Source organism: Prosopis cineraria, unplaced genomic scaffold (assembly GCF_029017545.1).
Source record: "Prosopis cineraria cultivar Desert tree isolate PC_DT_omini unplaced genomic scaffold, ASM2901754v1 PC82, whole genome shotgun sequence".
Classification (NCBI taxonomy): Eukaryota; Viridiplantae; Streptophyta; class Magnoliopsida; order Fabales; family Fabaceae; genus Prosopis; species Prosopis cineraria.
Genome location: NW_026555409.1, coordinates 56,493 through 80,986, shown reverse-complemented (window position 1 = coordinate 80,986; position 24,494 = coordinate 56,493). Strand labels below are relative to the sequence as shown.

Genomic DNA, 24,494 nt, shown 5'->3' with positions numbered 1-24,494 from the left:
TTGCAATTTTCACAAATTGCATCTTGGGCATTAGTGCAAAATATTTCTTTTTGCTTCCTTCTACGTCTCCTTGCCTCTGCTCTCCCTTTTATATGTGAGGAGGCACCTCACCTTCCCACATCTAATCGATGTGGGACTTTACAGTGCCCCTTTTTTTTTTTTTTCTTTCTTTTTTTTAACTCACACACACACATATTTTTTTTAAAATCTTAAAATTATATCTTAATAAAATATTTTTTATATAATTTTAAACCTAAGTTTTAATTCATAATTAAATTTCTAACCATATTATTATTTCTGAATAATCTCAAATAATATAAATTCCTATATTATTATTTTTTTTAAAAATCAGGATGTTACAGGGAGAATCCCTGACGACAGAAAAGGAGGGGTGTGCAATGAAGGATCAAAAAGCAGGCATAGCAATTAGAGGCTGAGATTGGGAAGTATAAAGCATCGCTATTGGATTGGGGGTTGGAGATTGGAAAGTATCAGTGAAAAAGCCATGGGTGGCTTGTGAATCTCCAACGACTGTGTGAAGTTATACTAGTGCAAGAAAGCAAATAGCAAAGGGAAAATGTGAATCTAGAGAGAATTGTTTTTCTTTAAACAATGCAATGCTAGTTTGAGAGTGATTGATATGGATGGAAGTGAAATGGCAAAGTAAGGAGGACAGCTTGGAGGAGCAAAGTCGCCAAATCGTCTACTATTTACTGGAACGCTTTCTCCCAATAACAAATGGCATTTTTCATCCATTCCCTTCATCATTTTCTGAATAAAAGAAAGGTCCTTCTACTTTGGAATGGTGCAAAGTCAGATAGTTTTAAACCTTCTAGAGGATTGAGGCAAGGGGACCCTTTGTCTCCATATTTATTTGTTTTGGGCATGGAGAAATTATCTCATATGATTGCTGATTAGATTGAGGTAGGCATATGGAAACCTATAAAGTTAGGGAGGCATGGGACTCCAATATCGCATTTGCTTTTTGCTGATGATTTATTATTATTTTGTGAGGCGGAGGTGGAACAATTGGAGGCCGTGCTACAGTGGTTACAAAAGTTTGGTGACATATTCGATCAAATATAAATCCCTAAAAGATAGTTGCGGCGTTTTTTAAAAATGTTTCACAGGCAAAACGTGAGGAATTGGTATGTTGTTATGGTTTTCAACCAATTCTAGAGTTGGGCCATACTTAGGCTCTTTAATTCCAGAGTTGGGCCGTTACTTAGGCTCTTATATAAATGACGGTCAAAGAACTAGAGGTCAATATCAATTTTTGTTGGATAAGGTACAAAAGAAACTAAGTAGGTGGAAGGCACAAAGTTTGTCTTTAACTGGCCGACTTACATTAGTTTAATCAGTTATACAACAAGTTCCTATTTTTACCATGCAACATGATATTTTACCTGTAGGAGTCTGTCAGGAATTGGAACGGATGCATAGACTTTATTTGGGGGTCCACTCGTGATAGGCGAAGGGTTCATCAATGGGGTGGGAAACTATATATCGCCCGAAAGCATTGGGAGGCTTTGGGTTACAAAATTTAAGAGTGATAAATGAGGTCATATTAAGTAAGATTGGATGGATGATACTTGTATCCCCACAGAAATTAAGTTCTCAAGTCCTTATAAGTAAATATGGGCAAAGCGAGCTATTAGATCAACAATGCATTGTTAAACATACCGATTCTATTTTATGGAAGAAAATGGGTGAGCTTTGGCTGTGTATACTATGACACGTTGGATGGGAGGTAAATAATAGGAGTAAAGTGAACTTTTGGGTTGATAGGTGGGTGGCTAACGGTACACCTTTAGTTGACTAATGCTTGATGGTTCCTGCACCTTTTGAATTATGGAAGCATGTCAAGGATTATGTCGATGAGAAGGGTGGTTGGAGATTCGAGGAGTTAAAGGCTTGGTTACCTGAGGATATAGTGGGCCATTCAAGCTACACTACCTCCTTGTATGTCTGTAGGGGAAAATAGAATTCGTTGGTTAAGTGGTGGTTCTGATGATTTTAGTGTTGCTACAATGTACAAGCATCTAAGTGGGTTTGACCAACATGAGGGAAACAATTTTTGTATGAAAATTTGGTCTTGAAAGGGTCTGAGATGTATCCAAATGTTCTTATGGTTAGCTACTTCAGATCGATTACTAACGTCTGCTCGAAGGTTTAATGGTATTGTTGGGTCGTCTGTTTTGTGTAGGTGTGGCTTAGTTGAGGAGTCCTGTTTGCATGCGTTGAGGGATTGTTCTTATGCACGTAGTGTGTGGGAGCAGTTGATACGAGGTATGCATTTTTTTGATTTTTTTCGTTTAAATTTGTATGAATGGTTTCAAAAAAATTTAGGTGGTAGTTCGACGGGGGAAGCGTGTAATTGGCATTTGATATTGGGGTGGTTATATGGTTCATGTGGTCTTGGAGGAACAAAATGATGTTTGATCCTAACCTTGATTCCTCTGAGATTTCTGCTGTGAGTATTTTGCAATATGTTGAGGGATTAAGAAAGCTTTTGATATGAATGCCAATATTTGTCTTAAGCGTTGGGATGATATCCGGTGGTGACCACCTAAAGAAGGCTGGTTAAAGCTCAATATTAATGGTGCTGCTAAAGGGTGGCTTAGGGACGCTAGTTGTGGAGGGATCATATGGGATTCTACTAGTGACTGGAAAGGGGGTTTTGTTAATTGAGTGGGTAGGTGTTCAGCATTAGAGGCAGAATTATGGGGCTTATGGTTTGGGTTCCTCTTGTTAAAAAGTTTGGGTTTAAGGAAGGTTATCATTGAATCTGACTCTATTGCACTTGTACATATGTTGAAGCAGATGTTGTCATGTTCTTGTGTGAATAATTGATTCCTTCATCAAATCCAGACTATGATTGATGCTAGCTGGCATATCCGCGTGACACATACTTATCGGGAAGGGAATTTTAGTGTGGATTGGTTGGCTAATTGGAGCCTCTCATAGGAATGTAGACTACATGTTTTGAGTGAGCCTCCTGAAGGCTTACTTGATATACTGTATAGGGAAAGACTGGGCTTGACTTGCCCATGGTTAGTTTCAGTCTAATTTCGTTTGGACTTTGCCCCTTTATGTACCAAAAAAACAAAGGTCCTTCAATGTGCTTTAGTCGTTAAGCATAATTTAGCTTCAAACTTAATCTTTTTCACCAATTTTTTCAAAAAAAAAATATTTAAGAGCAAATTAGCACTTCAATATTTTTAAATATCATTTTTTAAAATTGCTATAAAAATTGTTACACAAAAAATCAGTAAATTACTATACTATAAAAAGTAATATAAAAATTCAGAAAAATAATTTGTGAGGATTAATCAGTTAAAGAGAATAGTTTTATAGTTTATAGGGAGAATTAAATTCAGATCTCATATAAAAAAATTAATTATTATAAAATTTAATAATAATTAAACTATATCTTTTTAATTTAGTTATTATTAAATTTTATAATAATTAATTTTCTTGCGTTGAATTTTAATATAATTCTCTTTAATTTATATTCAATTTAAAAAATAGTAGCCGAGCTCGAATGTGCCAGACGCCACCGTTCGTTTTGAAGCTGGCCCATCTCCTTCTGGTTCTTTGCTATCGTCAAGTCTTTCACTGGTTGTTCACATTTCTAGTGCGCTAAGCTTTGTTCATATTTCTTGGTTCATCTTAACTCTCGAGTCATTCTTCTTCATGTCGATTACAACCCCAGCTCTTTCTTCTCCAAGCCTTTCCTTCAAACACTATGCTCTAGCCAAGGTCTCTTCCTTTTTCCCATCCCCATGTCCGTCTAAGTCACGCTGTAATTTCAAATCCCTCTTTTTCGACGAAAGCCCAATCATATAATCCTCAATGTAGATGGAATTATATTAGAATTTCAGGTAAAATGCCTAGATTTTCGCTGGGGAGGCATCTAGGGGTTTCTGCGAACGCAAGGGGCTCCGAAGGTGGGCTTGATAATGGAGTTAGCGAAGCTTCTGGTGTTGACTTGGATCAGGCTGAGAAGGAGGCTCGAGCCCAAAGTACCATGCCTGAGCGGTTTAGGTACTTGACGAAAGAAGCTCCTGACCGTCCTGTTCGGTGGCCGTGGTTTGTAGGTTGGTGATTCTTTTTTGACTCTTCTTTTATCTCTTTGTGACTCTGCTCGGTTTTATGCGTTAGCTCATGAGGAAAATGCTTGAATAAGGGAGAAAAATTACGAACTTAGGCCATTCATTTAACTGGTTCAAAATTTGTTTTTTCTGTAATTTTATCGCGTATTTTGGTGTTGAAAATGGAAATCTTACCCTGCCTAGATTATCTGCAAATGGTAGATATTTATTCGAGTTTGGATAATGCAGTTTGGCTTGTTGTGAAGATTTCATTTGATAGCGGTGGATATTAGGATGTGGGAAACGAGAAAATTTCTATACTTTCATAATGTAGTGGCATGCGATGGCATGTTTAAAGCATTTGGACTTTATTGCTTTGTGTGTGTGTGGGGAGAGAGCCTTTATCCTTTATGCTTACTGGGAAGTCGGATCGAACACCTTACTCTTCTTATGCAATAAAGACATGCTAGAAGATGGATAAAATCATTTAGAGTACTAAATTTTGATTTGTTAAGTGTGCTTTGACTTCATTAATGTTTCTGAACATTTTAGAACATGTTTGTCTCTTCTTTCTTAGTATATCAATCTCCTGCAAATGAGGATTCTTGACATTGAAAGATAAAATTATAGGACTTGATTCATCCCCATTTCACTATATTGAAAGAAATCTGTTTTTGCTTTAAGTTGACAGAGAAATGATCAAGAGAAAGATGTTAAATTGCATCTATAAACTATTTCTTAGTACTTTGTTAACATATACCTGCCATCCTGGCTAGTCCATGTATGCAGGTGTTTCCATTCTTGGATGTTACTTCTCTCCATCATTATGGAAACCTTGATTTGTTGAAGTTAAGACTTCGAGAGTACTATGTTTTATTGTAGCCATTTGGAAACTTGTGACCCCACTGTTTTTCTCTCTTAAATTCGGATCCTCTTCTGCACAGGACGCTGTAGTATTAGGATAAGAAAACTGAGCAACTTTTAAAATTAGAAGCTTATCTCCCCAGCTTCTAATAGAATGACATCCTGATCATGTGTTGATAAATGATTCGAACTACTCTACTATATTAGCAATTTAACATGTTTTGATTCAATGTTAATTACAGCACTGGCTTTCCTTGTTTATGCTTGGAGAGCTGTTTTATTTGAACTATCAAACTGGAGGAATGCTGCACTTGGGATTGTTCGTTTCATGGGATATGTTCTGAAATACATTTTGGCTGTGATCTTCCATTTCTTCGGGGATCCTATCACTTTCTCAATTAGGTTTGTTGAGGATGCATTATACACAATTCGAGCTTTCTACTCTGGAATAGTTGCATATGCTCCGGTACCAGATCTCACCATCATCATTGTGCTGGCATCAGTTGTTTTTAGCAGTTGCAGAAGCAACTGTTCCACATTGCATCAACAGCCAACCGTATATGTTGACTGTGTCAGGCCTAATTGGCTATGCTGCCGTTAGAGGCTATATCTCAGAACCATTGTTCTGGACACTACTGGTAGGGTTGTATGCTTTTTCAAGACTTTTTAAAAGGAGAGACAACGTTTCATCAACAATGCCTGTTGCAGCTGTACTTGCTGCCATTGGCGAGCCTTGGATTAGGGTTCTTGTGTTGATTTCTTTTACAGGCCTAGCTATTTTTCACCATTCAAGAATGCTTTCAGAGGGAAAAGAAATTGCTGAAGTTGAAACAGCAAAGAGGAGGCTTCCGATTCCACTGCTTGCTGCAGCTTTAGCAATTGGTATCCGTGTTGCTGCCAAATGGGCTGGGTATCGGCATTTGACATGGATGATTGTATGAGTTTGTTTTGTCTTCTTTGACCTATATGTGTTCATACTACAGAGAATAGAGCTGAGAGTTCTAAACAGTTTTGAGGTAACGTAAGGCATGTGGTTATCATTTGTTATCTTTGATTCAATTTCTTTTTGTGGTCTTTGTATGGTAATTGATGAGAGCCATCAAGCTGGAAAATTGTTGATTGTATGCTAAGTAGTGTGAAAGGTTTGTCTTTGTCTTTGTAATCTAATGTGGCTATGGTTTCAGTTGTCCTCGCAGATCATGAAAAGATGCATTTGAGGGAATACGGAAAAAGCATTTTGTTGTGATTCCCCTCTATGAAATTGTTATATATAATAGATACGTGTGAATGCACTGTTCAACAATGGCTTTATGGCCTAAGGGCATGCTGCTGGCTTTTGTTGGTGTCAGATCTTGGGTTCGATTTTGCATGCTATCTCTTATAATAACAAGTCTTATCTTACCAGATGGTGATGTTATTTCTTGTGATGTGAAAAAAAAAAAAGTACACGGTTCTTTCACACTTGAACTTGGTTATGTCGATGCGTTACATTCAGAAAAGATATCCCTTTCTGCACTTGATCTCAATTCGTACACTTTATACTTTCCTCAGGTAATTTATAGCTATTAGTAAAATCGATATTAATTTTAAGAACTTAGGATTAGGTGGCTCCCCACCCCCTCAAAAAAAGAAAGAAACAAGTATTAAAGAGTTTTCATGCATTTTAGTTCGATCTTGATCGTGCCCTCTATTTTTACTTTCCCTCCGTTTTTACTTCCGATGTATCTTAACAAAGGAACTTGAAATCGATGATAAGGACTTTACAGCCAGTGATAGAGATTAATTTATGGTTGGGAAAACAAGATAAAATTGAAGGATGCAAGCAAAACAGATCTGTGGATTTAGGAGAAAACTGGATTTAATAGAATAAAAGATTATTCACAATTACAATTTAGAATGTTTAAGAATAAAATTTGCGATAAAAGGAAAATATAGGATTTCAACAACGAATATTTCATAATCCCTAGGGGAAAAAATTGGATCAAGATCCTCTGAAGTCTACTATCTAAATTTTGGTGAAGTTAGGAATATCATAGCCGTCAATTAAATCAAAGCTAGAGAATTTATGTCATGTAATAATTGAAACATTGTGTCGAGTTCCTTTTTTCTGACATCTCTTTTTTTGAAAACGTAATTACTGCTGTTGCAATCATTTTTCAGATAGATTTCTCTATTTTGACGGTGAATTAATCAAAATTTTTGGAGAACAAATTTGTTGGGGGAGAACCTATATTCCTACCTAGTGTTGGATAGTTGAATCATTTTCATTCTAAACCTTCACACCTCAAACTGAATCATAATGGAATTGTAATGGCTATAGAACTAGTAAATAGGAGATGAATGTGAGCTTTGGGGAGGGAAAAACTGAAAGCTTTCTGTTGCTAATTTTTATGATATTGAAACCACTCCTACCATTTAAAACACAGTATTTTGATCCAAAAAATTCTCTTCCCTGAAACTACTGATTCAATTGACGACTGTGATGGTCCCAACTTCACTGAAATTCAGGTGGTAGGCTTCAGACGATTTTGATCCAAAAAAATTCTTTCCCCTGAAACTACTGAATTGCCTAGTGTCAACCATTGATCTTTTGATCAACGATAATGAGAGTTTTCAAATACAAATATAGAAGCACATTTACATGCACCCTATAAGGATGAATCAGAATCTGAGTCATCAAGTGTTGAATCTGATGTAGTCTCCAGAAGACTCCCACTTTCACTGTCTGAAGTTCCCAATGTCCTTTCTTCAAGAGGGCGTTTCAAGAACCAATACATTATACTAGCTGTCAGTGTAAGGATCATCTTTTGATTCACCTGAAAATGTATGAAGTTCAGATAAAAGCACTAAGCGGAAATTATGTGCTTTGATTATTTATAAAGGCAAATCCATTTGTATTGTCAGAAAATAAGGGAAAGTTGATGAATATTCAGACCGAAACTCATTGTGTAGTAAAATCTAACTACCTCTGTGATGTCTTCAGGAAGCAAGAATATAGAACATCCCAGCTTTCTAGCAATGCTGATTATGTAGGTTGCGTTCATCTTTTTCTCCTCATCTGCATGACGCAAGTATATATTGATAAAATTTAAATTAAAACCAAGGCCAGGAAAACTTTCCTAAATTCTCAGGTCAGGCCAGACAAAAACTGCATAAATCTTATACATGATTGTGTAATGAGATTGACAAGTGAATCCTCGGGAAAGCATGCCATGCATATCAAGATTTGCAGGATTTATCCTTAATGTATGGAACTCACATAACAGATATCAAGATTTGCAGTATTTATCCTTAATGTATTGAACTCACAGAACAGTCTGAAAGCAGTCATCATCTCGCAAAACTTAAAACATGAAAAGAGTTGAAAGGAAATGTACCAGTTACTCCTTTTTTAACAAGACTCCAATCGACAGCTCTGGGCTGCACAGAACTAAGAAGTTGAAGGAAAAAAATTCCGTCCGACAGACTTTTATCCTGAAATTAGACATTGTAACAATCAGTAGTAAAACCAAGATCTCTTAAATCAAATGTACCTTATCCCCGAATAGGTGTCATTTGTCACAAATCTAAAATCCAAAATGCAGACTCGCTTATAAGATTTACCAGAAAAGGAATATATTGGTTGTAAGTAGTCAGAACATGTATTGCAATTTCAATTTGCAAGGTCATAATGCAGCCCATTAAAAGGTTGATAAAAAATAAGGATGTTTTACGGTACCTTATCACGTACCAAACAGAAAATATTCCAGCAAGGAATGTGAAATATCCATATCAAAATTGTTTTTTCAGTCTCTTTGACTGCTGTAGGCTCTAAATGAAAGGATTACAAATAGATATCCAATACCTTAAAACTATCCATGCGGTTCTGACTTCCTGAGCTGCTCACTTTGCTGTTGGCCCACTCTAGAATATCAGCGTCAGTTAACTCCTTTCCATGAGTGTGAAGTCTCAAGTTCTTTAGAAGTTGTAGCATATTGCATCGCATCAGTTGCCACAAATAAGCTAAATATAGAAACATCATTATCGCATTAGACTAGATCAAGATTTACTAATTCATGTTCAGATATTGAATCCTGGAAAGTTTGATTGTAGTATGTGACAGTTTAAAATGTTGGAATACATTCAGTTGTCAATTGTCAATAGATTAACTGATATTCTACAATTTGGAGGTTAATGTACCTAGGATTAATTTTTTATTTCCCTGCACAATGTCATTGCCAGCAATATTCACCAGAGAAAACCTGAGTTGTTTCCCTAGTTTCACAACTTGGTTGCAGTTTTCTACTTTTTTGAACGGCATCTTTATTGGAGGCTTGTTTGCAATCTTCCAATTGACAATCCCCGGTGACACCTTGTCAAGGGTTTCTAAAAGTACCCACCTGTAGAGAAGAAATAGTAACCCAAATCAACAATTTAAAATGTCAAAACATACATAGGCATTCAATCTGAAATTGTTGGCAAAGGATTGGAATGGGGGAGAGTCCAGCAAGGCTATAAGTAAAAAAATTATGCAAACCTTAAGATAGTGAGTTTATGAGTCCTTCTACTTATACGCCATTTATTAAGCACACATCAAGTCCAGTCCACTCACACATGATATCCTAGCAATCTCCCTCTAAAATGTGAGTGCTTGCCCAATTTTAAGTCCCACACCAAGTTAAGTCTGCTCACACTTGACATCATAGCAATCTCCCCACTCATGAGTACTTGCCCAATTTTATACATCACTCATTAAGTAAACATCTAGTCAAGTCTGCTCAACATGGCATGCTTGCCTAATTTCTGGTCCCACATTTATTAAGTCCCCCCCTCACACTTGAAATTCTAGGAATCTTCCCTCCCTCAAGTGTGAATGCTAGCCCAATTTTGTTGCTCCCACATCAAGTGAATCATCTCAAATGTAAGTGCTTGCCCAATTTGCTTATTAAGTTCACATTCAATCAAGTCCATCTACACTTGGCATGCTTGCCTCATTTAAGTTGACTCACGCTTGACGTCCTAGCAATATTCCCTCAATATTCCCCCCTCAACTGTGAGTGCTTACACAATTATATATATCGTTTATTATGTTTGAGTCAAGTCTGCTCACACTCGGCATTTATGGATCCTTCCATTTATATATGGCTTATTAAGTCCACATCAAGTCAAAATCAACTCATTCAGCTGAGGAGGATTCTGCTTTAACAGTGGCTAGTCTGATTGAGGGAGGTCGATGGAATCTGAACTTGATTAAAGATAAAATTTCTAAACAGGAAGCTGAGATGATTATGCAAATTCAATTCCTAAAAAGTGTGTGAAGATAAGCTGTTTTAGAACCTTAACGAAGGATGGAAACTATACAGCTAAATCTGGTTACAAGTTTGCGAAAAGTCTTAATACAGAGAATGTGCAATTAAGGTCGGGTTCTTCTTACCAGACCCGAGACAGTTGTAGAGGTGTATTTGGGGACTGAACAATCAGCCAAAAGTGAAGCATTTTATCTGGAGAATACTGAATGGAGCACTAGCCACTACTGAAGCATTATTCAAAAGGAAATGTTTTAGATCTCTATTGTGCATGGTGCGTAATGAGGAAGTAGAGTGAATCTCTACAGCATCTCCTTTTCTTTTGCCCTTGGACTACTGCATGCTAGTTTGGATGTCCTCTGAATTTTTTTTCCGACCGAAGGAATATTGGCAGTATAATGAGCTAGCTTGAGATGTTGTTAGTAACGGAAGGTGGGATGCGTGATGGTGGGAAAGCTTTATTAGCAGCCATGTGCTGGGATATTTGGAAGAGTAAGTGTTATTAGGTCTTTAATGGATGCAGGTCAACCCAAGGAAGACCATTGAGAGGGCTGTCAAATTGGTTCATGAAGTCTATAACTCTACAAAGTTGAAGGAACGGGGTTACAGGAGGAAGGAGGTGGTAATGAATAGGAGTCTGGTGTGGAAGGCAAGTTCAGTCAAAATTAACAGTGATGGTGCTTTTCAGGGAAAGGGTAAGATGGAAGGGATAGGAGTGGTGTGAAGGAAGCATGAAGGGACGATTCTTGGGGGGTTTTTGTGCACCAGTACTTGCCAATTCTGGTTTTATGACAGAATGCATGGCACTTAGAGAAGCAGTGGAGGCAAATAGAAGGTTCAAGGACACACAGGGACTATAGAAGTTGATTGTGAAACTTTGTACAAAGCATTGACTTTGAATGCTTTGAGGGGTTGTGACTGTCAATGCCTTAATGTGCAGGAGAAGGTGTTAGCACTTAATGCTGCGGATCATCTTGTAGCTAGTGGAGCAAAGAGGATGAACCCGCAAGGGTGGCTTTCAGTGGCACCATCTTCTTTAGAGGTTTTCTTGAATTCCAATTCTCTGTTTGTTAGCAGGGATGATGTCTGGCATGGCAGTGAGAGAACAGGTATAGGTTAATTGTTTCTTTTCTTGTTATACTGACACTGTTTCTGTTCTGCTTTGGTAAGTTGTGTGTTAGCCTGTACTGGTAAGTTTTTTTGAGTGTTTTGAGGGGTTGTGACTTTGAATGCTTTGAGGGGTTGTGACTGTCAATGCCTTAATGTACAGGAGAAGGTGTTAGCACTTAATGCTGCGGATCATCTTGTAGCTAGTGGAGCAAAGAGGATGAACCCGCAAGGGTGGCTTTCAGTGGCACCATCTTCTTTAGAGGTTTTCTTGAATTCCAATTCTCTGTTTGTTAGCAGAGATGATGTCTGGCATGGCAGTGAGAGAACAGGTATAGGTTAATTGTTTCTTTTCTTGTTATACTGACACTGTTTCTGTTTTGCTTTGGTAAGTTGTGTGTTAGCCTGTACTGGTAAGTTTTTTTGAGTGTTTTCTTGGCTTTGGCTATTTGTTGTTTCTATACAAATTTTATGATTAATAAAATTGAATCTTTTTGGCCGAAAGAAATTATCAGTCTATAATAAAAATAATTCAACAAACTAGTTATTGCTCGGTATTTATCAGGAAGATTAAGTATTTTAGAGAAAGCACACCCGTTTGTGACGTCTTCAAAGACATTGTTGATATATGTTGAATTGCCAAGACTGTTAATCCAAAGGCGAAATGCTCTCTCTTCTCTGGAGTCTTGGGTATCATCCGGCAATGTTTGAAGGAGAGGAGCCTGAGTTGTCTGGGTTGAAAATCCATTCCTATCAGAGAAAAAAAGTTAGTTAGTCTGCATATATCAAACCTTTCCGACATGCCTCTGGTGCAGAATGGCTTTCACAGGATATCAAAGTCATAATAAAAAATAATAATAAAATAAAGAAGACAGAAAACTAGAGAACCAATTGAGAAGCAATAAACGAGTACTACAGGTTTGAACGTCCTTGGTCGCTTTACATAGAACACAAGAAGTGATAAAAATGTGGCCAATGCATGTCATTCAAATAATATTAGCACACGTTGACACAAAATATGCTCAATTCTTGAAAAACTTAAATCTTCCCTGATACTTGAGGTACAAACCTTGTCCCTTGGTACTAGCTAATACCTTATCATGTGGCACAGATTGTACAACATATAATACGATCAATGTCAGACTAAATATACAACTTCTTATATGTATACCATGTGTCTTTGTTAGAAGATTCTCACCTATTCTGGAAAATATGTGCGACGAAAGCAAGGTTAAGGTTTTGGCAACCTTCAACTATATCTCTCGCAGTCAAGTATCGCTTGCAGCCCATCTTCTCCGCATGCTCAAGAGCTAACTTTGCTCTTTCAAAAGGATTTTTGACGGCAAATGTTGATGGATTAGTGTACTCAGGAGCAAGGACGTTTAGAAGATGAGTGTAAGCTTCAGCGTCCTGCAGATTCAGAACCACAGAGCATAAGTACAAAAGATGTTTAAAAAGTTAGTTATAATTATTACTTCATAATACTGATTGGATTTATTTGAGATAATTTGTTGTACTTCCAAAGTCGTCCTTTTACCTATGCCAGAAAAGCAGGGGACAAACTAGTAAACTGCAAAAGAATCCTATATAATAATTTTTGAAAAAATTACATTGAAGTCTCACAAAAAAAAATTAATTACTGCAAGGTTCATTATGTCAATGAACCTTGCAGTAATTGATTTCCTTGTGTGAGACCTGGTTGTAATTATTCCATAATTTTTTCTTCTAAATCTTATATGACTTGATGTTCAAAAAATGTTATGCCATAGGATTTTTTGCATTATTTCTTATTTACAATCTTATGAATAATTTATTAAAGGGAAAAACTTATAGAAACTGCCAATCAAAAGAAATATGATTAAAAAAAATCCCATGAAAGCCAGTGGATGAAAAACAACTTTATGTACCTTGAGCTGTCGGGGTCAGAAAAAGAGTGGTTGTTCAATAAAGGGCAGTTTATGAATACATTCTAATTTATAGTTTCTCACTCACCTTTACATCAGAGGAGAAGTTAGTGATTATTTTCGCGTACCCTGCTTTCTTCAACTGGAAATTCATCCACCTTAACAACATTTTCTCTGGTGGTAGAGTCAGTAATTCTTCCATGTCCTATTAGTTTAAAAAACAGAAAGATGAGTATATAAAACAAATAATTCTTCAATTACTTCATTCACCTTAACCGTGAAAGAAAATATTTACCTGGCTATCATCAGCCAACTCCACCAACTGAGGAGTTTTCTTTAGGTCGAGGTTTGCCAATAATTGTATCTATTACGATCATAATTTGTTTGCATCAATAAAACTGAGTATGATTAGCATCTCTATCATCTCCATTCATCGCGAGATGAGAATGCATCAATAAGTAATATTCTAGATTTATTCGTATAATTCATATATAATATGACAAAATCTTGAACAAATCTAGACCACAAGATGGAAAACTTCATTTACCCCCGTGAATTTACCTTAATAATCTGTGAAATCAATCCAAGCACCAGATGACGCTGAAATCAAAGAAAAAATAGAATTATTTCAACTGGGTTAAAAAAAAAAAGCAAAAATCAAAAGCTAACAAGGTTAAACAAAAATGCAAAGCACGGATAAAAAAAGGGGATATTCAGTAGATACAAACAGACTCCTTGTTCCATATTCAGTAGACTAGGCATATTATCAAAAGTTTCTCTAGTTGGTACGCTTCTCTCACACACAATTGAAACTTACATACCACAACCAGTTCAAAATAGGTTATGCCTCTTACAGAAATTTAAAGCTCATGATTTATTGAAATTGTTTATATCTACTACAAATAACACCACCTTTCCAGAAGCGTGTTGTTATACCAGAAGAAACACGAAAATTCTAGGAATTACCTCCATACAGTATTAACGGGTGTGACACTTACAAAGGAGTTAAAAAAAAAAATTTGATACACAATCTATCACATCATGAAAATACATGACACAGATAACTTACAAACTGATCTATCAAGGCCGATTTGATGTATGAAATTTGCAGAGGCATACAACATACCCGTCCTTCAATAAAGTCCTGTGTGCCAATATTGACTACTGTACATCCAATTGCTTTAGCAGAGTTGAGGCAAAGCGTATGGTTTTCATTCCTTTCCCATGGATTGAGTACTCTTTTAGTATTGATTGCCCGTTCATCAATTGTGCCCGGAACTGCCACATTGATAAGCTTACTGCAACAATGTGTAATTATTTTTAAAACAGAATTTTCATGAAGTGAAAAATTAGACAATTAATGAGCAAATATGGTACCATAGAAGAACACCATCTTTTGCAATTTCAAAGAGATCATTGGTTGAAGGATCAATAGGGAGGTATCTCTTGAGAAACTCATCTTCAGCAAGATAGTTATTTATATGCGCAACATATGATGCCTTCTCAGATTCACTAATTGTGTGAAGCAATGTGGTGGTAGCCGCTTTCAGAAATGCCGAGGAGTTCTTTGGGCTGCCTACTATTCTAGAACTTGCAAGAGTTTGTAATTTCAAGTAAACCTGTCATCGATTTAGCAACATTATTTTTTATCATTCAAATCAAACTTTGAAAGCAAAGGCAAAGTTAACAATTCTCTATTCTCCTCCACTTCGGATAAGATTCCCTAACAGGGACAGAATTCTGTGAAAGCTTCCTTTGCTTTCCCTTTCCTTCACTTCCATTATCTTCCACACAAAAATACCTTATAGTAAGGTAGACCCCAATTTCTTAAAATGCATTTTACACCTCACTGAACAGAGCACTCGTCAGCCTTTCAGTGATAAATTGTATTATATTTAGATTTAGATTGAAAAGAAAAAATAAAGTCAACGGGACCAGGGGAAAATTGCATTTGAAACAGATGCATCGTGAAGATGATATTGCTATCTTGAAATGTTGCCATTAAAGATGACGAAACTCACCTTGAGAAATGACTCAAAATCCACCTCCTCATCTGCATTCTTATACAAATCCTGGATAGAAGCAGCTCTCTCCTCCTCACTCAGATTTTCTCCCACCACTTTTAACCTCGACATCTTGGAAGCCATGTCCCCAATCGCGAGCTTCTCACTCTCTTTCCTCATGTTCATGAACTACACCAAACATAGTCAATTATTACAGTCCCCATGAACAAAACACGAGAACAGTAGCAGAATCCAAATATACAGGATAAACAGTAACGAAATAATATACATGCATGAGATTGAAGAGTTCGCTTCAATGCTTTTCTGTGAATTAAAAAAAAAGGAGAATTGGAACCAAGATGAACTTACTTGGGATTTTAAGCTGCGAAGTTCAGCTTGGGTAAACTGATTTTGAAGCCCTGGATCAGAAACAAGAATTCCCCAGTGGCCAGACATTTCTGTGTCTGCTTGTGGCAAAATCAAATTTTCCTCCTATTTCTGATATTGGCGAAAAATGCAAATCGGAAGGAGAGAAGGAGAGTGCGAGAATCAGAATCAGAACTCGGTATCAAGGAATAATGTTCTCTCCCTGTTCCATTTCCAAAGACGATGAGAAAATTGGAAGTGAAAGAAGAGAAGGCGATCTTCGACACCTTGAGACGGAGTATTCAAAGTTGCTCTGGGAGTGAGGAGAGGGGGAAGAGAGAGAGAGAGAATTCAAATTATGACGATATGGCTCTTGTTACCGTTAAAGGCGATTTCAAATTGTCATGTAAGTTTGAACGCACATAATCTCAGATAAATTAAATTGAATTCAATCATGAATTAAGGGGTAAGCCCCAAAAGTCTTTGAGAACGTAACTTAAATTATTAAACTATTATTAAATAAATAGTGACCTCATAATGATCACTGCCTTAATCATGAATTCAAATTATTATGGTAAGGTCTTGGCCCCCCCCCCCCCTTTTTTGCCCCAAGGACATTATTACGGCAAGGTCTTTTTAGCCTAACCATACCTAGGATTTTTAATATTTACCTTAATTTAATTTAAGCACTTAATACAAGATATTGGAGCGTTAAATTTAAACTATTTGTTGGCCAAAAGAAAGTGTTAAAACTATTTTATTTTATGTGATATTATATTTACTTTAATCTTTAAACTATTAATAAGTTGCTAAAACAAAATATATACAATAATATTTTAGGAAATGTATTGCATTTCTTTTATGATGAGCGCTCTTATGTCACAAGACATATGGTGTGGTGGATTAAGAGGCGAAGCAACATGGGAAGAGATTTTAAAAATATTAATAAATTATTTAGTGAATATTTATATGGAAAGTTTGTATATGGAACCAAATAAAGTAATATGTTTTATAATACATAAGTTTGATAGTAAAAATCTTAAGTTTATTTAAATTTATTGTTATTCGGAAATTGATTGATAATGTTAAAGTGAAGAATATGACTCCTCTAATGACAATTCCATTTTAAATTTAAACACAAAAATTAAAAAAAAAAGATAGATGGTATAAATAATATTAAAAAAATGTCTCCCCAACAACTTCACCTAGGGCTGTACAAAGGATTAGATGGGACTGAAATCTTGTCTTTTTTATGAAAAGGATTGAGTTAAACAACCCATAGTCCGGTCTGATCTAATAACAACTCAAAGATTAACAAGATTGAATTTGGTCTATAGGATTGAGAGAGTGGTTCTATTAGTCTAGTGCTCACTTAACTTTTTTTTTTCTTTTTCCTATATAAGAAGCAATTATCTATTTCAAATTAATAAACTCAATTAAGATAATAAAAACACTTATAATCATAATAAATCCATAATAGTTTCCAACAACAAGAAAAAACATATTTCAATTACAATCCAAATGGTCTAGATTATTAAATTATTACTCTGAGCGTGCAACCGTGCCAGCAACCAAACTTATTAAATTATTAATAGTTTTAATTTATTATTATAAATAGCCAGTAAATTAATTATAATCATATTCAATAAATTTAATAGGACCAGATTGGATCAAGTGGTTCAGATGCCCAGTCTTTTATTCAGTCCAACCCAAAAAAATAGTCTAGTATTTTTAGTATTTTCAGTCTTAAAGGACCAATTTTTAACAAGACCGAATAAAACTGAATCTTCTCAAGTTAGATTGGATCGAATAGGATTGAAGGATTTCTGCACAATCCTAAATTCACCAATTCACTTTCCTTTAATCACGCCACTAGTCGGTGACCTCTAATTTCATGAGTGTTCCAAATTTTTTTTACTTAGTAAGTATTCACATCAATCATAAAATTTCATCAACCCTGGCTCAAAAATTTATATTCTCTCCTGAATATAATATAGTACATTTTTTAAAAATTCATTTAGTTTAAAGTATATTTTGGTTCAGAAGGAATACTTAACAAAAAATAAATGAAACAATTAGTTAAATGGCAATTTTATGATATTGTATTTTGATCTAGTTGGTCACTTCCACCATTTTAACCCGAACAAAAAAAAACCTTAAATTTTATTAACTACATTTAAATATTCAACAAATTTTTAACTTTCTCCCATTAAAATACATACTTTAAACATAAAATACTCTAATATTTAATAACTTTTTCAATATTTAATAGGAACAAAAAGATAAAAATAAATACAATAATTATTAAGGTACCTACAGATAAAATGCTTGAAGAACATGCATAGATAAGGCTTCAAACTAATTTGACCTAAAATAAGGGCATGTACAAAAGATTATCAATAGTATTTTTTGCTCTTGACATCCAAAAATAGAGTGAGGTGACATTAAGATGATGTTTGCTTAAGATGTCACCAATTCTGCTTCCAAATGAAGAGTAGATGCTTGAATGGAAGATCGAGTTTCTTAAACAAAATTCCCTATATAATGCCTAGAGCTGTCAAGGTCAGACTCATCCTTTTTAAATTCAAAAAAATTTAAAACCAATCCACTACTTTAAAGTGTAAAATGATAATTTGGGCTTAAAAAGGCTAATAAAAGGGCCAGCACTAGCCCTTTTATATTTTTTAAAATTTTAATATCTATAAAAATTAAATACTATACTAATTTTAAAATCCTAGCCTCATTTCACAAGGATAAGGAAAGAATATATGAAAAAATTAATATCTTTGCAACACTAATAAGGCTCTATAATAAGAAAGATAAAATTATATTGATATTGATGACAATAAAAATCATCAAAATTTAGCTGATGATGCTAACAAAGTCTTATTGTTATCAATGTTAATTTTGTAATGTTTTTTATTAGACTTAAATGTGTTGTTGTTTTGTAATGTTATGTTTAATAACTTTTTTGAAATTTTAAATATATTTTTAGATTTTTAAATTGAAAAATGAAGAAAAAAATAAATGGCTGAGTTGACTAAAATGAAGCCTTGAGGTATAATCAAGCTTTAACAAGACAGATTCATTTAAACTTTGGCCCTTCAAGGGCTAGCCTTTTGCCCTAATTGATCACTCTAAATTGATGTCAAAGGTTACAAGTTGATACATGTCTATTGGGTACTCCCTAATCTTGAAGTACAAACATTTTTTAGGAAAAATCCATGTACCAACAAAGTCATCATTTCCATAAAAATATACATTATGTTTTTTTTTTACCCTTAGTCTCAATTATTAATGCACTTTATAATGAGTGAGAGATAGATTTATATAAAAATGAGGAGTAAAATAGGGATTTTTTTTTACATGTATTAGGTTATTTATATTTTGAATCAAAATTAATTTTAAAAAATGCTTATATTTTAAACCAAGAGAGAGTGTATTGTCACCAGAACTACCTTGCCATTTCAAATTATTGGTTACAAAGGATTCCAGAATACCCTTCCAAAACCATGACACATTATAAGTTTGTTTTTTTGTTTTTTGTTTTGGTTTGCAGCCATTTGATCGATCACTATTATTTGATCCGCAATGTATTTGCCATTAATGAATTGGAATCGGATTCCATTATCCTCCAAATCTACTTACACAAGAGAGCTTGATTCATTTGATGAGTTGGCCTTATTCATAAACCTCCATTCCTAATGGGAGTGGAGAGGAGATCTTGCTTGGTAGGCCTGTGCAGGATGCCCATAAGCCCGAGATGCCCGGCCCGACCCGAGCAGAATATGCCCAACCCGAGCCCTAAAAAAATTGCCCAATTCTGTTTGGGCATGGTCGGGCTGAGCCCGATCTTCGGGTTGGGCAGGGTTTAGGGCTGGGGTATCCAACCAATTGACCCTGCCCGGCCCGAGATATAATATTTTTTTTTATAAAAATAATAATATAGGATATAATTTTTTAACTTGATGGGGACATAAATGGTAGTTCTTTTTTTTTTAAATGCCTTGATGATCAAGTTTGTAAACCTTAGGTTAAATATTTTTATATTCCTTAGAATTTGAATTTGGACAGCACTTGTGACTTGCATGAAAAATTCCTTCCATATTTATTTTGCCATTAAGTTTTTTGATGACACCATCATATTTTTGCTAGTGATATTTAACAATCTATTACTTTTAAAATAAGAGCTTGAAGTGATTTATTGATGGAAATAATTAATTTGCTACAGTGTATTTCAGATTTGTGTGGATGGTTCTGATTTTTTATTTTGGTAGGGCAAGGTTGGAGACCCTACCCGAGGTGCCCGACCCTGCCCGCCCGGCCCCTCCAAAGTCGGGCATCTTTCGGGTAGGGTCGGGCTTTGGGCATAGTTTTTTTGCCCTAAGACATTTAGGGCAGGGCATCGAGTTAATGGGTTGCCCTACCCGACTCTATCCATGCACAGCCCTATTGCTTGGTAAGCTTGTAGCCTCGTACTACACTTATATACAAGTCAAAACAATTCATTAATTTAAAATCAATTTCTCTAGTTTAATATTTTATCCACATCTCGTTATATGGCCTGGCAAGCCAAATTACAGATTTAAGATATGGCCTTGCCAGCCTTCTAGCCATTTTCCAAAACAACTCTACATTTTCATATTAAAAAAATAAAAACTCACTCACGTCCATAATATATAAACAGTTGCTTTTTGCATGATGAGCAACAAATAAATTTATCCAAGAATTTAAAACAAATTTTCCATTTTATTCCTGATAATTATTAGCTTAAATATATATTTTGTTTTTACCGTCAATCCTAATTATTGATACACTCTGAGTGATGGATAAATTTATATAAAAACTTAAATAAATAAATATCAGGGGTAAAATGAAAATTTTTCTTTCTTTTAAATCAAGATTTGTCTAGAAAATATATGTTTATATTTTAGGGCAGAGGGAATAATAGTCATTAACTTACTTTGAACCAGAAAAAGGCTGCTAAAACGTCAAGAGTAAAGTTAAATATGGACTCTCTTGCCCAAAAAAAAAAAAAAACAAACAAAAACAAAAGAATATTGCGACTCGCAATTAGTAGAATTACTCAAAACACCCCGTTTTGATTAGCAAAATAGTAAAAGTAGTGGGTAAAAACATAGTGAAAATGGAAATAATGATCATGAATGGTCTGGAATCGATTCAATAATCATAATATGATGGTGGTACCAATTAAAGCAGTTGATGAGGAAGGAATATACTCATATAAGTTGAACTTTTGTCCCTTTCCTTTCACTTTACACAGCTCTTTCACAGTCACAAAAGTTCACTCCTACTCACACCAACACCAAAATATTTCACCTCCTAATTAATTAAATAAACCACAAACAAAATATTGCACTACAATAATATTGTTAATTAAACTCGAACCCTTCCATCATAACATCAAACTCAAGAAAAAGCCCTAAAAGACGACCTTCCATAATCATCATCATCATCTCCTCTCTATGTACATTGGATTCAAAAGAGCTCATAATAAAGTAGACCAGAAAAACATCATCGTCTCACTTTTAGATTAATATAATGGTTCAGAAGGAGCAAGTCGGCATCAAGCAGCTGGAAAAGAAGCCAAACCCTCGCTTCTGCATCAACCAGAAGGAAAAACAAATGAGAAAAAGAAACCAAGAAACTTTTTGTAAAGCTGGCAAGAAGAGCCATAAAAGAGGAAAGAGATGGAATGAAAGAAGAATTTTCTTCAGGTTTGTAGTCTAAAGTTGCAATGAAAATTTCAGACTTTTCAGTGAGCAAAAGAGGAACTAATGTTTCACAGACCTTTCTGGTTTTTGCATAAAGAAGCTCTGGTGATATTTTATAGAGGTCCTCGTCCACAGGTTTTGGGTTTGGCTTTTCAGGGCTTCTTGTTGATGTCTCCTTCACATCACTACTAACCCAGTTCTGCTTTTTCCCTTCCTTTTCATTCTGTTTCCGCACCTTTGCCTGTAAAGTCTAGAAATCTTTAATAAACTTAGAATGAAAATCAAACCAGTCATCAAAATGATCGAAGATTAATAGTTAAAACCGATCAGATCATTGACAAATTACTACATTGACCTGGTCAATACACTAGTCAACGGTTTAATAATTCAACCAACCAATACTATACTTATCACCATGAGTCTACAATTAACTGATAATCATTTACTGATATATAAATATTTCAAAATTTTCTAACAGATGACTATAAGACTAGAAGAAAGAGAGATTAACGGCATGAATGATGCAGGGTAGGAAAGCTAAGTCAGAAACATAATATTCCAACATGTTATATGAATTATGATTCTTTTTTGAGACCTCTTTATCTTTGTTGCATGATATATACCAGAAGATCCCACGATCTATAAGCGTTTACTTTATTTAGTGACCCACTGACTCTTGACAGTGACGATAAAGCCAAATGTAAATTTTATAGTGCAAAACTTTTTTAAAAGAGGAAAGATGAAAACAACTTCATGACTCGAAAGAAAGAGATCATTGATTATGATGAAAGATAATTTATTTTAAAAGAACTTGTCAAGGATTCGATAAGAGTTAGCACATACTAGTATCTCGTGAACAAGCTTGTGGTTTTTAAAATTATCACGCTTTCGCGTGAATCATGGAAGTCATTTATGGGTAGGCCCCACTTCAAGAGTGTCCCTACCATACAGAAACCAATTACACAGGCTAAAGTTAGAATTTTGCATCACCCCTGGCCTGCCCTCATCAGAAAGATGAGGCATGCAGATTCTTTTCTAGTACATTATATATGTATAACATAGATAAGTCTACAAATTTACTCTTTTTGATAGTTTTGTCTGTGAAGGTTAGACATTAACTTATTTAAGTTCTCAAAAGAATATTAAATCTTCAATGCATAAAAGTTACCTCGAACGTTGAGTGACCTGAAATGTGCGTGTTCAATCTCATAGGTGGTAAAAATACTTATTTAATCCTCAGTCTAATATTTTAATAATATGCAAATAGTAATGTGAATTTCACGCAAAGTTATCAGAGTCATAATACATTAATTTCCAATAAGTTGTCTGAAGATGAAACCTTTTGTCAAAATAGTAATTATAAAAAATTCAAGTTTTAAACGAATGCTTAGAAAAAACTTATTTCACTGTATCACTCAGACAAAAAAGACTGACCCTCTTCAAGGTTCAGACACCAGCACATGAAAATGAGCAGGACGACAGAAAGAAATTAAACTCAAAGATGAGCTTATGGCCAAAGAGAGACGAAACATAAAACATAGTATCAGATCATTTGAATAGAAACCACAATGATGATTTTTGTTGGTTGAAATGCATTGTTAGATACATAGAAGCATACCCTTCTGCGAGGAACAACGATCATGGCGGGGATAACAACATCATTTTCATATAAATCCCCAGCAACGTACAAATCACGCTCCTCGGAATCATCAGAGTAACTGTTTCGCATCAACCCAGCTTGTCTGGCAGACTCAAAGCACTGTGTGAATTGAAGGCTTTCATCCCAGTCCCAGCTTCCAAATGCAGGAACCTGAGTCCTCTTGTAGAAGTAATTCTCCTGGCAAAAACCAAACCCCAGGAATCAGAACCTCCAAATCACAACAACAACAAAGAGAGAAATTAAACCAGAGCTAGAGAGACTTACTTCCATGGCAGCCGGAGCAGAAAAAGAAGTAATGACAATGATAAGTTTTTGAGAATATTGAGGTATCTTCTTTTCCAACCGAGTGTGTTGTAGTGACTTGTTTCTCTCTTCTATGTGTGGCGTGTGCGTGTGTGTGAGCGTGGGAGGGTATAAAAACAGGAGGAGAAGGGGGGTGAGAGAGAGAGAGAGCGTGCGAGAGCGAGAGAGAGAGAGAGAGAGAGGAGGAGAGTGAAAAGTAGGGTAAAATTATTAATGGAGGGTATGGTGTAAAGCAGCAAGAGATCAGAGAGATGGTAAAAAGAAAAGTGGTAAAGCAACAACCCAGATAACGAAGTTTCACAGGAACAGACAGAGAGACAATGGGCAAGGTATTAGAGACAGTGACTGAGAGAGAGAGAATGGTGGGTGGGTGTTTATGAATGGTCAGTAGCTTTTTTTTTCCCCCAACGGCTGCCGGTACCTGGCATAATGAATCTGCTCCAGCTTGAGACGAGGGAACTCAATGACAATATTTTAATATTCGGCTTGAACTGTCATCCAAATGTAAAAATGACTCGAGTTGACTTGTTAATCTATTTTAACATCTATCTAACCATTTAAATCATGAAAACTGTAATTTTTTGATATTTTTAATCTGTCGTTGTTTGACTGGAATCTAGACTAATTCTGTATGAGTTGTACAATTTTATTCTTAGGCAACAAGCTCCACCACTAAGCATTTAACGGTGTTACATTCTCTGGATTCAAACACAAGTCTTTTAAATAAGAGAGTACTCGTAGGTAGGTTGCTTTTGTTTGGGTCATTTAAAATTCTTTGAGTATGAGAGGAGGAGCCGAGAGGGACTGGAGAAGTGAGAGACTGTACAAGATAGGTAGCAATGCTTCAAACGTTGCTTTGGACTGACTTGTTCATGGCTGAACACACGTACGTACATTCCGATGTTGGAGAAAGGACCAAAGATAATAAGTTTGTTTGGTGAAATTACAAGAATAGGCCATCTAAGTGTTGAAAAACATTTACATGTGGTGGTTAAAAAGGATGGGGCATTTTGGTGTGATGGTGAAGGCTTTGGCTTGATTTAAATTTGCGTCTCAACTTTAAGCAGAGTGGGGTGTCCTATTGTCCTTCAGGAGAGGGGCTTAGCCTTTAATGCACATCTCTCCCTCTTTTTCTCTCTCTTCTGTGCACGAGAAAAAGTGACAAGGTTGGTT

The 24,494-nt window shown here is 35.5% G+C and overlaps 2 protein-coding genes and 1 pseudogene across 3 annotated transcripts; 1 reads left to right on the top strand and 2 right to left on the bottom strand.

The window, feature by feature from the left end:
- The first annotated feature begins 3,560 nt into the window (after positions 1 to 3,560).
- On the top strand, positions 3,561 to 6,145 carry LOC129295268 (uncharacterized; annotated as a pseudogene).
- A 670-nt stretch (positions 6,146 to 6,815) lies between these two features.
- LOC129295267 (fimbrin-2-like) lies at positions 6,816 to 15,966 on the bottom strand. Its single transcript, XM_054933767.1, has 14 exons — positions 15,627 to 15,966; positions 15,276 to 15,446; positions 14,632 to 14,873; positions 14,381 to 14,552; positions 13,816 to 13,854; positions 13,550 to 13,618; positions 13,343 to 13,459; positions 12,549 to 12,760; positions 11,945 to 12,100; positions 9,138 to 9,337; positions 8,803 to 8,960; positions 8,336 to 8,432; positions 7,925 to 8,016; positions 6,816 to 7,774 (listed from the first exon to the last, which is right to left on the bottom strand). Exons 1-14 carry the CDS (start codon positions 15,711 to 15,713, stop codon positions 7,607 to 7,609), a joined length of 1,980 nt encoding a protein of 659 aa, XP_054789742.1. The 5' UTR covers positions 15,714 to 15,966; the 3' UTR covers positions 6,816 to 7,606.
- A 4,868-nt stretch (positions 15,967 to 20,834) lies between these two features.
- Positions 20,835 to 23,626, bottom strand: LOC129295270 (uncharacterized). 2 transcript variants are annotated; one of them, XM_054933769.1, is made up of 4 exons: positions 23,283 to 23,626; positions 22,977 to 23,195; positions 21,435 to 21,608; positions 20,835 to 21,244 (listed from the first exon to the last, which is right to left on the bottom strand). In XM_054933769.1, exons 1-4 carry the CDS (start codon positions 23,286 to 23,288, stop codon positions 21,191 to 21,193), a joined length of 453 nt encoding a protein of 150 aa, XP_054789744.1. In that variant the 5' UTR covers positions 23,289 to 23,626; the 3' UTR covers positions 20,835 to 21,190. The 2 variants fall into 2 exon arrangements, with proteins under 2 accessions (XP_054789744.1, XP_054789745.1); XM_054933770.1 differs by having other exon boundaries at positions 21,435 to 21,599; positions 23,283 to 23,613.
- Positions 23,627 to 24,494: the final 868 nt, after the last annotated feature.